Source organism: Periplaneta americana, chromosome 2, assembly GCF_040183065.1.
Source record: "Periplaneta americana isolate PAMFEO1 chromosome 2, P.americana_PAMFEO1_priV1, whole genome shotgun sequence".
In the NCBI taxonomy this organism is placed as follows: domain Eukaryota; kingdom Metazoa; phylum Arthropoda; class Insecta; order Blattodea; family Blattidae; genus Periplaneta; species Periplaneta americana.
In genome coordinates this window covers 62,735,815-62,750,021 of record NC_091118.1, presented here as the reverse complement: position 1 = coordinate 62,750,021, position 14,207 = coordinate 62,735,815, and the positions used below count along the sequence as shown (strand labels likewise).

General features: G+C 35.1%; 1 protein-coding gene across 2 annotated transcripts in view; it reads right to left on the bottom strand.

Moving 5' to 3' along the window:
* LOC138694285 (proton-coupled zinc antiporter SLC30A2-like) overlaps positions 1 to 14,207 on the bottom strand; it is a 63,243-nt gene that overhangs the window by 22,652 nt on the left and 26,384 nt on the right. The window contains exons 1-2 of one of the 2 annotated variants that reach the window (XM_069817806.1): positions 10,929 to 11,160; positions 1,720 to 1,931 (exon numbers count right to left, since the gene is read on the bottom strand). In XM_069817806.1, the coding sequence (XP_069673907.1) occupies positions 1,720 to 1,931; positions 10,929 to 10,960 (244 nt within the window). In that variant the 5' untranslated portion in view covers positions 10,961 to 11,160. Of the gene's footprint in view, positions 1 to 1,719; positions 1,932 to 10,928; positions 11,161 to 14,207 lie in introns of those variants that run through there. The other variant, XM_069817805.1, reaches the window with a different exon arrangement.

Here is a 14,207-nt window from a genome sequence, read left to right as displayed (position 1 = left end):
GTTTTATGCTTTGTCCAATGTGGCAGTCCCGTTATTGGGAAAGCTGAAAGAGTGTCTTTCTTTAATAATAGATTTGAGGGAGTTGGGATATGATGGTTGGGACTAGATTAATCTTGCTCAGTCAGGATAAGGACCAATGGCAGGCTTATATGAGGGTGGCAATGAACCTCTGGGTTCTCTAAAAACCATTTGTAAGTAAGTAAGTAATAGGCTAGTTAAAAAAAAATCGTGGCATACGGAGAAAAAAACATGGAAGTTGAATCAACATTTACTATCAAAATTGTTAGCACTGGAAATGGACTACTTAAGGCATTCAGCCAGATGTAAGAATACCAAATGAAGTTATCAGACAATAAACTAATGAAGAAAATATAATTCTGGATTTTGTACAATGCAGACAATTGGAATGGTATGGACATGTGAAACATATGAAGAATGAACAATTACCAAGAAGAGTTTTGGAATGGATTCCATCGAGGAAGAGGCAGACCTCAAAACGCATGGTTGCAGGAAATTAAGAAAGCAATGGAAAAAGATAACTACAAGAAGGGAAATCAGAGGATAGAGAAAGTTGGAGGAAGAGGATAAAAGTGTAAAAATTGGCCATAGGAATATGCTTTTCATGCACTGTAAACATGTATAATAATGGAAAATAATAATAATGATTCCTAAGTCTGTTTAGTGTAATATGTTAGTATTGGAGGGGGAAAGGAACTAACCACACTATCCCATCATCTCCTGGCTTGGCTGCCTCATGAGTGATGCCTTATTAGTGTCACTTATGAGGTTCAGACCTGTCTTCGGACAGTTGACTAAACAACAGCAATACTAATAAATAATCATTTTTATGATTGTCATTATTTTTGCTGTGTTATTATTGTAACTATTCATTTCCATTCATAGTTTTCTGCCCAAGGGCAGATCTTTCACTTCAAATCCAGCATTCTCCAATCGTTCCTATTTTCTGCCTTCCTCTTAGTCTCCACATATGATCGATATATCTTAATGTCGTCCAAACTTTTCTCCCTTTCACCTGTAACTATAAATTGTGCTATCCTATTATTGGGCTGAACCCTGTTGGCTAGCACATTAATATAAATAAGTGAATAAATAAATTAATAAATGAATAAATAAAATAAACAAATTAAATATATTAATAAAATTAATTAAATAAAAAATATTTCATTATAAGGCTATTATTATTATTATTAATTATTATTATTATTATTATTATTATCATCAGTTCTTTTCTAGAAAATGCGTCAGAACGGTGTTCTGGCACCTTTCTGTTGTATTTCTCATCATGGAACCGAGAAATGTGACATTAATAATCATGTTTTAACATAATTTTTAATTGAACTTCGCTTAGGCCTTGAAAGTCTTAAAGGAGGTTAAAAACGACAAACTACCCGTTTACTGGACAGTAATCATGTCCCTGTCCGCTCTAATATATTATACATAGAGTTCCACCCCCTTTTTCCCAGAAAAACACACATTATTATTATTATTATTATTATTATTATTATTATTATTATTATTATTAATTACACTGCAATTACCCTAACATATCCCAGATGCAGTACAATTTTCTGTTAATATAAAGAGTAATAATAATAATAATAATAATAATAATAATAATAATAATAATAATAATAATAATAAAAATAATAATAATAATAATAATAATAATAATACCTATGCAGTATCTAAAGTACTTACCAATTGTGGCTGTAAGGGAATCCTTGCGTTTGTTCATGGAAGTCGTGCTGCCATTTAATGGTAATGGACGATCAATGAGATCTGTGTCTGACAGAACACAGCAGCCATTAGGCTTCCCGTGGATGCAGTAAATTACATGTTGAATGGGAGATTGACCTGACTCTCCAGTGACGCCAGGAACACTTCCATACACCACAGCCTTCTTCCCAACTCTGAAGAAAAAGAAAAATTTATTAGTATGAAATTAAATATAGAACCTCCAATTAACGATGTAACTAAGAAAACATAGTCAATGCCTATATCTCTAGTGGCATATCAACAGGGAAGGTTAAAGGATTAAACCCTCTTCTTGAACTAAAAAAATTATAAATGAGGAAATAAAGATAAACATAAAGAATTATATTAAGTACAGGTAAATGATCCTTAAAAAACTTACGATTACTTCAATCTGATATTCGTAGTATTTAATTTAATTTATTAGTCTGACCAAATATTTTGGGTTTGTCTTGCGACACAACAACTCACAATAAAATTTAAAAGGAACAATTATATAAACAGGTTTCAAACAAAAGAGATTAAGACATAAGAAAAAAATAGAACCTAGTACAATTTAAATTGAGTGTACACCATAAAGGTGCTGGCAAAATATCGCTACAGAAAATTTTATTATGGTGGTGACGATGGCATCTTGAAGATCTCTCTTCAGCTTGTATTTTTCCCTCCACTTTACAAAGGTTTTCGGAATGGTGCCTCTCGTTCCGAAGAAGAGACTGGTAACTGTGATTTTTTCAATGTTATATTTCGCTGAGAGGTACTGAATCGTGGGCTCATAGATTTTCTTTTTCCTCTTTGTTCACTTCAGATGGTTGAGTGGCTGAGATTTCAAATCTGATCGTAGGATCAATTATTTCGGCTGTCTATTCTATTTATAGCTATGATATCGATCCTACGATTGCTCCCACCATCAGCAATACAATAAACTTTCTCGTAAACGTCTAGGTTTTTGGATCGAAGTGCATCTGCGATCATAGAACGTATGGCATTGTGACGTTTTATTCTGAGTACTTCTCCCTGTGGGCAACACCCAAGCACATGTGCACTGCTTTGTAATGAATAAAAGTGTTCATACATATCATACCAATATTATGTTGTATGGACATTTTTTGACCCTGTAGACCGTCCTTGACTGTGAAAAGGACGGCACTTATACCCCTTACACCCTGTATAGCGTCTGAATGATATGAAGGTGAAAATATCAGCGAATTGAATCTAGGGTTCAGCACCGAAATTTACCCAGAATTTGCTCTTAACAGGTTGAGGGAAAAAACCTCAACCAGGTAACTTATCCCAACCAGGATTTGAACTCAGGCAAGCTCGTTTCACAGTCAGGAATGTTAACCGTTACCCCACAACAATGGGTCTCATCTTCTTCAGACAATCATTCTTTACTTTAGCTGACGACATGTCCTCTCACAAAATTTATTCAGAACTCCTTGACCTGACTTGTGGAATACATATTAACTACTAATATTGAATGGAAAACACAGTTTTTTTTTTTTTTTTTTTAATTTGCACAAGACAAAATGGCAGACCAACTCATTAATACATCACAACACTCTCTACACAAGGAATACATCAGAACAACCATACCAACTTCAGTCGCCCCTTACCAACTATACTGTACAATTAAATGTATCAAAAAATACATACCTTAAAGTTGCAAGTACCAATTAGCTCAGGGCTGGGCACGTTACGTGATTCTGAGAAATGAGTGTTTTTACTTTAAAAAGCAACACTTATGAGCGCGCGATGCATGCATAGTGTACGTCACTCACTGTCAGTGCAGCGGTTGACTGCAGTAGGATCACAGTCTACTATATACAGTCACGAAGCTTGAGTTTTGAGGATGCTAGAAACAATAGACTGTGTCAGTACTATTTTGCATTGTCTATAATGAGACGATATTAGCGATCCTAGTGGTGAGCAACTATCTAATGTTTGCATATTTACTACGTATTGAGCTTCGTGACTGTATATACTAGACTGTGGTAAGATGGTGAACTTTGAAGATGTGCCCGCCTGAGAAGCTTTATGTCAGACGAAAACCTGAATTACATTTCGAGATTGAACATGGTTAATTCATTAAATTGTTCCAAACATTGAACTTGTTCCGCAAATGAAACGACCTCATAAGTCTCGAAATACAAGCACATAGTCATTTTGGTTATTGAGTTTCAAATATTAGTTTTGCTTCAATAGAAAATATTTATTGATTTCAGACTGACAGAAGTACGATTTTGTCACAATACGGTAGTTTATTATGCAAAAGAAAAGAGTAAGGGAGTATATATTATTAATTTTCTTCTTGTGTTTCTGATTCTAATCCTTTATCACATATGTTTATGTTATTAATACCATTGTGTAATTGTTAAAGCACTGTGCATATAGATTGTGTAAATATGCCTAATTGATGTGTGTGTGTGAGTGTGTGTGTGCGTGAGTGCGCATAGAGCAGCGGTGACCAAACTGGGTATCGTGATCACATCGTGTAATCAAAGACATTCATACTGGTAAGTGGAGTTTCCTGTACATTGCTCTCTGTCTCGCTCACGTACTGAAGGTAAGCAGTGACGGTACCATGTCACTCTACAAACCCTCTGTCTCTAGCAGGAACAGAAGGTTAAAGTTATGTTTCATTTAACGACGCTCGCAACTGCAGAGGTTATATCAGCGTCGCCGGATGTGCCGGAATTTTGTCCCGCAGGAGTTCTTTTACATGCCAGTAAATCTACTGACATGAGCCTGTCGCATTTAAGCACACTTAAATGCCATCGACCTGGCCCGGGATCGAACCCGCAACCTTGGGCAGAGAAGGCCAGCGCTATACCAACTTGCCAACCAGGTCAACGGAACAGAAGGTTTCGTACAGAATGGGAAGAGGAATTTATTCGCTGTTCTGTCGGAGAAAATGTAATATGTTGCTTTGCTCAACAGTTCGATTAGTAGTAGTATCAGTGGCGGTTCCTCGGGGGAGGGAAGGGAGGAACGTCCTCCTCACATTTTTCTTCTTTTGAAAGTAAACACCTAATGAAATATATGCCTTGAAATTCGAGGAAGATTCGATAATTTTTAAGTTCACAGCTGTAAGAAAACCCCGGTTGATCGACTTTTAAACGACATGCACTCATGTGCTGTTAGAAAAATGTGAGAAAGATGCGAGATTGTTTGTGTGGAGGAAAGTCAATCCATTCCTCCTTTACTTCAGTTAACACACATAGACAACAGCGCACTAGCGGCCAGAGAAAGAAGCAGAGTTTTAAAGCAAGTAAATGAACGGAGAGGGAGGAGATCCTCCTCTGAATCAGCGCATGAGCGGGAAATAGAAACAGACTGGTCGTGCAGCAAGCTCGCTACCGCTGTCATCTAACGATGCTGTATTCAACCAGACTATAACACATCTAGGAGGAGACATAATAAAAACAGTTTTAACGCAAAGCTATGAAATACACTATATAAACTGTTTTTAAATTATAAATCAAAATATATTATTCATTGCACTTTATATAAGCTACTATTCATGGTTTGAAACTTTCGAAGATATCTGAAAGTTGAAGTTGGATTTATATAAAACAAAGAGGAAGTAGTTCTACGTTAGTATAGCAAAGCCTTTTGGCCCCTGAAATTCACTTCCATTCATTGTCTACTAGACAGAACAACAGCCAAGTTGTCAGTTTTGTACAAATAATTTGAAATTGATAGTATTGCAAACTACATTATTTTTAACATAAAAAATTAATCGGCCACCGGCAGCTTTGAACAATAATGGTAGTGTGACTTTATAAGAACTAACATTCTTCAAAACATGTGATACTGAACTTATAAAATGTACATGTGACAACACAAACCACGTGGGTGGGTGCATCGTTTTCGCTTTCCTAACAGATTATTTCCCATTCCCACTTCAGTAAAACGGTTCCGGTTACGTGTTAGTAGCTGGTCTCTTCCAACACGTGTGATGCTGTAATGTACGGGAAAATGCTGCGAGGTTGTGAATTTCCTTGTAATTGTTAATTTGTGCAATTATTCAACAATGAATGGAAGTGAAAACACATTATATTTTGGACAATTTAGGAAATTCAGTTTACAAGAACAGATTATTGCTATACAAAAGTGAAGGCCAACCCTAACACTATCTGGTGTTACATGTATGCATGTAGACTAATTTGTAGCATGGTTCTCTCAAGAAGGTGTCATTTTGCGCTGTTAACTTCTTTCCTCCTCTTAAGAAATATGCAAGAGCCGCCACTGAGTAGTATATAGAAACGACATTGCAGAGCATTACGCTGAATACACAGGCATAACAGGTATTATTATTATTGTTGTTATTATTATTATTTATCAGCAAGTGTTACCATAATTTTTATATACGTGCCTGTAATATAGGCCTACATCTTCCCTTGAAGAATAAAATAATTATTAGACTACGCTATACCTCCATTTTATTATTATTTTTTTTTAATCTTTTGATAACTATTATCAGTTATTCACTAGTTATTGATTTAATAATAATAATAACAATAATAATAATAATAATAATAATAATAATAATAATAATAATAATAATGATGATGATGGTAATACTAATAACAATACTGGGCCGGGTATCGATCCCGGGACCGGAACAATTTTTCCCTTGAAATTATTCAAATCTGCTTTACAGGGAGCCTTACCTGAAAGACTAGATTTGTATAATATATACGTCACTGTGTACGTTAACAGAAAACCACAATTCCAAGTCACACAGAGATTGTGTGCACTCGATGTGGGTCTCTGGCGTTTCGTCAGCCCACGCGAGTTGTGTGGATATAAAGGGAAAAGTTGAGACGGTGTCGGGTGGAGTTCCTGGGTAGCTCAGTTGGAAAGAGCGCTGGTACGTTCAACCAGAGGTCCCGGGATCGATACCAGGCCCCGGAACAATTTTTCCCTTGAAATTATTCAAATCTGCTTTACAGGGAGCCTTACCTGAAATACTAGATTTGTAGAAAAACTTTAGCTCGCCCCTGAAAGAGTAGAACTCGTGCTCAGGGGCGGATTCCTGAATTGAAATTAAAAAGTATATAATACAATTTGTGTTATGTCTACTACGCAATAAGAATATATAAATTTAAATTTACAATTTTTCAAATTTTTATAAAATCCATACATAATTTTTTAAATTTAATACTAGAACTATTAGAATTAACAAGATTAGGATATTTATATATAAATTTGTTATAGGCCTAATATTCTTGGGCCTAAATTACTCCTATGATTAAATATTGTAGCAGTGTTGCATTTTGGTTCAAACAATCATAACTATGAGAATACAATTCAAAATTATTTCGATTTATATGTATGAATTTTATTAATATAATAAATTTGTCTTACTTTACGAACATTATAGTCAAAAAACAATTTTTGAGATGGAAAATCAATAGGTTTATGAAGACATATTTTAATTATTTTCTTCTGTAATAAATAAAGTGGATTAAAATTGGATTTAAATAAGCTACCCCATCCTAGAATTCCATACATAATTACCGACTGAAATAAAGTTAAGTACGTATATTGTGCGTAATAAAGTTATTGACAAGTAATTCCTCGATAAAACAAAATAATATATTATTTTACGTAATTTATTACAAAGGTAATTAATGTGGTGATTCCATTTTAAATGAATGTAAAAAATTATGCCTAAATACTTCAATTAATTACTTTATTAATTAATTACTACGTTTCATTAAGATATGTAGCTCCGATACAAATTAATATGCATTTGCATACTGTATATTTCTCATTACTACAGAAAGGAGTCCTGCGTACGTCACTGTGTATCTTGTTTGCAAATAATAATCTCTGGGAATTAATAACGGTAACTGAATGGTAGAAAAAGTCACTTTCTTGTTGTGAGATCTCGGACATAAGTACTCTGCTTCATTATGTTAACTGAACACGGACTATAAAACTGATAAGACTGAAAAAAGTGATAAAGTGAAAAGAGTGAAAAAATTGATGACTGATAGACTGATTATATTGATAAGCGTGATAAGACATAAAACATCACACCGTAAAATACTAAGGCATTCGAAAAGTAATGGCAACATATTTACTGTTTCTATTTAGGTTACTTTTGACATTACATACTTCAAAATATAGTTTTCTACAATGTCAACAATACGTTGCCAAATTCTTGGAAGACGGCGAGCTCCACCTGCAGCAGCATTTCTGGATATCTCTCTCACTGATCAATCTAAAGCTCTTCGGATATCAACTCTTGATTGAAAGTGAATGCCTCGCTTACAACAGTTCAATAATGGTAGAACTTCTCTCGGCTTCTTGTAATACCCCAAAGCATTGAGTTGCATGCTTTCTCTTGCAACTAGAATTTTTATGAAGCATCTTTGTTCGTACCTTTGGGGATGTATTGTTTACTTCGAAATCAGAAACAGCCACTGTATTTAAAAACATGGCTACTTCGAGACTTTCAATATTGCAAATTTATGAAACAATCGCTGCTCTATTTTATATAGTACAAGATTTCAATAGTCATCGCTAGAAGCATTGATTTACAGCATTGTTGCCATTACTTATCGAATGCCCTAGTTCTAGTATATGCCACATTTACATGGCATGAAATGTCTGTCAGTTTAGACAATACGCACATTTTTTGATCACATGTACGCCAGAATGAACACGCTTTCTAAGTCAGTTAAACGTCATTAATATTGCAGGAACTTCACTTAACTTAATGGAAGCAGAAAGGATTCGATGATGATGATGATGATGATGATGATGATGATGATGATGATGATGATGATGATACCCGCCGAAGTGGTGTGCAATTTGAAAATTAGTCACAGTCCTGCCATCTATCCACAGTACGCGGAACCCGAATCACGCAAAGGGAAGTGGGTTGGCATTAGACACATACACATTTATTTATTCTGGCGAAGTTAAGGTCATCAGTCCTTCTCTTCCACTTAGCCAGAAACAAAAGAAGCAGATACAATTTGCAGTAATACAAGTTAATGATTACAGACTAAGATTTAAAGAACACTAAAAACTGATACAGTCATATAAGCACAAGTTGAGTAAAATAATGCAAATATACTAAATAGGTCTAATAATTACAAAATAATGTAAGGCCTAGAAGTTACACTCAAATACGCAAGTGGTAAGTGAACCAATATTACAAATTATAAGAATTACAAATTCAAATGTACATTATAACTAATACAACACTGAGGAAAATTACATACATACACACAAAAGAGAATTAAACATGAATGAGGAAGAAAGAAGATATTTTCAGAAAAATGAGTAAAATATGTACTAACAATTTGTAGGAGAATGTATATTTATAATTTCAATGATAAAAGTACATACAACAATCATGATAGGATAAAGGAATGGGAAAATTAAATCTGAAGCTAGGAGTTATGTGGCTTAATACTGGTCACGTGTTTGAATAATTTACTTTTAAATTGCAATATCATTCGACAGTTCCTGGGGGACCTGGGTAGGGAGTTCCAGAAACGAATTGCTGATACTGTGAAAGAGGAAGAATAGTGAGCTGTTTTATGACAAGGCATAGATAATAAAGGGACATTTTTAGAACGAGTACCCAGGCTGTGTTGAGGACAAGAAATTAAAACGCACTGAGAGATAGTTAGCCGAAGAAGTATTGATGATGCGATATAGGAAAATTAGTGAATGAATAATATATCTTCGGTCCTGTAATATTACCCATTGAAGCGTTTCAAGGGAAGGTGTAATGTGGTCGTATTTGCGTATGTTGCAAATGAAACGTATGCAGGCATTATGAACGCGCTGCAAAGTTTGGGCTAAATTAGAATTTAGCAGAATGTCGCAGTAGTCAAAATGTGGCAGCACTAATGTCTGTATGAGAATTATTTTTAATTGAAAGAGTAGAAAATTTTTCAGGCTATTTAATGAATGTAGGATGGAGAAGACGGTCTTGCATGTGCGTGTGACTGATGCTGAATTAGCCAATATTAATTTAATGTACGGAACAGCAAAAGAATGTGCAATCGTGCCAAGAGAGCTCTATTGGCTACGATTTCCAAATCGTGGGATTCCAAATAGACTAATGTTCGTTGCTGTGTCGATTTCTTGTCCTCGAACCGTGGATCGTGGACCGGAACGTGACGTTGTAGCCTTCGTAATGTGACACAACGTTTCTAAAAACTTTCTATGCTAGTGATGAAAATGTTAACTTTTGTTAACAATTGATAGATTATTTTAATTCGTATGTTTCTTTTACTTCAATAACAATTTTCAATTCCTTCGTGATATTTACGAAGTGAATGACATCGTTTATAAAGCCTTTTTAATTTTGATAATTTAGATAACATTACTTTGTTTCATTGCAATCTACCACACTTATGAGAATAAAAAAGTAGGCTGTGTTCGAAATTCGAATGTATTAAAGTACAAATAAATAATTAATTTAATCGCGCGTGTTAAGATGATTGTGTTTAGATACACGATAAATTATTTGATTACCTGTTGCACCACAAAAACCTTCATAGTAAGACTGGACGATATACAACCCTCACAAGATTGGACTTCTGTGTAACTAGCCAGGCGTTTGTAGAATAAATAAATAGCCCGGAAATGTTAACTAACCTAAAAATATGAGATTCTCGAAGATTGAGAATTTTTTACGCGCGCGCGCACACACACACATACACACACGTGTAAGTCTTGTATTCATGATTGGAATCAACTTTCATTGAGGAATCATAAACGTACATCACCTCATCAAGGACAATAAAAAGATTATCCCTAACTCATGTGATCAGGACATAATGCTGCCTATTATACAGACTATGATAATGCTCTGGGATTTTATCACTGTGGACTAATTTAAATTATTTGATGTACATCACTCAGGTTTTTATTATACTTTGGCGTGATTATATTACATTATATCTAATACTTATTTCGATAAAACTGCGGTCTGGTATAAAGGATGCTGAACATGTGCATTTCAGGGAAAATCTCGCAATATATTTTTGTAGACTCACAGTATTTGCTCAAACACTAAATGCAGTGAGAAAGTAAGGTTAAAAGTACATAACGAGACGAGAAATACTTGGTTTTTCTATTGCACAGTATTTAATTAATACCCTGTCCAATTAACTTACAGATGCAGGAATTCTTTCTCCCCTGATGCCATAATTCACTGACAAACCAATACACAGTCACAGAAAGAAACTAGCACCACGTGCAAGGAGCGCAGGGAACAAGTAAGCGTCACGATTTTGGGCTGTATTGCACACTGCCCTAGAGACTGACATTGTTTACTCCGTGTACATAATGAAGAGATCAGCTGCTCTGGTGCCGTGTGACAAATCAAGTCAACAGGACTGGGCCAAGGTTCACTATCATCAGTCGCCACCTGTGTTCAGCCTTCCGACAGGGTGCTATGCTTCAGGATATTATAGATCCATTAAGAAAATTCTCATTAACATCGAGATATGAAATTTTCCATTTGTATTTGTAAAGTTGTAACAAGAAAGCAGTTCTCGATGGATATGGGAAAAATAACGATCAACGGAATAGAGTAATGCAGCCGCGGCGAAAATGCGACTCACGAGCACATTGTGGCTCGCAGTGCTTTTCTCTCGCTTCCTACCTAAAACCCCCACCCTCTTACTCACTGGAGTCAAACTCCGTTCTATTTGTATTTGTCTCGGACCTGCGAGTGGCGTATCGTCGCAATATCTCTCTCGAAACCATGTACCTCTATAAAAAAACGAAAGTTTTAAGTAGGATGGGAGGACGCATTCTTTTGCTTACAATATGATGAAAATATTAAATGTATGATTTGTTCACAAATATTACTAGGAAAACGGTTGTATAACATAAAACGGCATTATAAGTTACTACATGTTACTGATGAAACAAAAGGTTAAGTATTATTATTATTATTATTATTATTATTATTATTATTATTATTATTATTATCATTATCATCTCTGTACGTCGATTCTTTTACAGCAGATGTACGAATAATGCGGTTAGATTTTCAATTTAAACTCACAGATTTACAATGTGACGTTAAATGAAAGCTAGATGTAAGGACTTGACAGATATTGAACTTTTCAAATCTTTGGAAAAAAATAAATATTTGAAGCTTCGTTCTTTCGCTTGCTCTGTTGAAGCCATGTTCGCTGTAACTTACGTTTGTGAAAAATTATTTTCAACAATGAAAATAGTAAAAAACAAATTTAGATCACGACTGACACACAAATACCTTCGTGATCAACTACGATTGGCAGTAAGTGACATAATTCCTGATTTTGAAACTTTGTCGCAGAGACATTCTGAAGACAGTTAATTTTAGGTTGTGATAATGTGTCCTATGTTTTCTTGTTCATTTCTTTCTTCGTTACACGTCCTAAACATTAACTTCCCCTTCGGTTGTCTGCCTCCCTCCATAGGTGCTATGCACGTTGCAGCTTACACAGTGGCTCGGCGCACCATGGCTTTTCGCCACGGCTGGAGTAATGAAAAGTAAGACCAAAGAAATGTAAAGGAAAGAAAATAAGAAGGACATAAAGTGAGATATTAACTAAAGAGAGAAATAAAAGAAAGAGTTTTTTTTTAATTTTACTTGGTTATTTAACGACGCTGTATCAACTACGAGGTTATTTATCGTCGATGGTAATGGCGATATCGAGATGATATTTGGCGAGATGAGGCCGAGGATTCGCCATAGATTACCTGAAATTTACCTTATGGTTGGGGAAAAACCTCGGAAAAAACCAAACCAGGTAATCCGCCCAAGCGGGAATCGAACCCGCGCCCGAACGCAACTCCGGATCGGCAGACAAGCGCCTTAGCCGACTGAGCTACGCCAGTGGCTAGTCAATTAGTCAGTAAGATTTAAAAAGGACGCGTCAGCTACTATGGCTATTTCCGCCCTTAATATAAAAGAAATACAGAAAGGAAAAACGATGACGGTAAAAAAAAAGAAGCAAGAAAGAATGAGAGGCAGGACGAAACAACAAAATAAAATAAGCAATGAAAATAAAAAAAAACGAAAAAAATGTAAAAAGAAACAACGAAATGGATAGACGAATGGCTGTAGTCAGAATCGCTTAAAAGCAGGACAAAAATTGATATATATATATATCTTGATTACACAACTTTTAACACTATATCACTTCGGAAAACGTATTTGTCTTTCTTGTGTTAAATTTTATATTACCTTGTTAACATGTTTCAGCCTGCTATTGACCATCTTCAGAACTAGAACTGTCTTGGCGCCTTTTGTTTTGTGTGAAGTGTTTTCCACATATGCAGAACACATCACAAATGCTAACCGCACCTACAGAGACATAAACACAGAAATTCTGCACATCCAACCCAAAAGCCAGAAACTAAACACACTAGAACATACGAAATAAACAGGCACACAAAAACACATGCAAATGAAATTCTTAACACGCAACTCAATTTCAGAACACACACACTCTTTGACTCGACATTACACTACACAAACACATCCCCACAGGAAACAAAACAAAAGGCGCCAAGATCAGCAACAACCAGTTCTGACGATGGCCAATAGCATGCTGAAACATGTTAACAAGGTAATATAAAATTTAACACAAGAAAGAAAAAATTAGTAACTCCTCTTCTAGTGGTCGTATTTACATGAAAGTTGGTAAACTGCTTACTAGTGTTGAGAATTATATGCTCTAAAAGCTTACACTATGCATGCAAATATGCACTTAAAATTCCGAAATATACATTTATACAGTGACTCATAAAAAAAGTGGATCACTTAATATTTTAAGAACTATAGCTTATTTTTTTATTTCTCCTACATTCTGACAAAGGCATATTGTAAAATGAAGTAAACATGCATTCTGTGTACTTCAATCCCATCATCAAAATGATTTTTGTTGGCAGTTTATTTTAAAGATCTAAGGCAGCAGTGACCAAAGCGGGTGTCGTGATACATCGTGTAATCACAGACATTCAAACGGGTACGAGGAGTTTCCTATACATTGCTGTGTGTTTCATTCACGCACTGACGGCTAGCAGTGGCGGTGTCATGTCGCTCTATGAACTCTGTCTCTACAAGCAGCAAGAGGTGGTTTCGTAAAGAATGAGAAGGAGAACTTTTTTGTTGTTCTGTTGAACAAAATGTAATATGTTTACTTTGCTCAACGGTTCAATTAGGTGTATATAGAAACATTAATTATCACGCTGAATAATGTATTATTATTATTATTATTATTATTATTATTATTATTATTATTATTATTATTACCGACCACTAAGTAGGCCTCTGTGTTTCTATAATTCTTCTGTACGTGAATGAATACTGATATTTTTAGATCTTCTGCCTAGAAGGATAAAATTATTAGGCTTTATCTCAATTTTAATCTTCTTAATCTTTAGATGAGGGT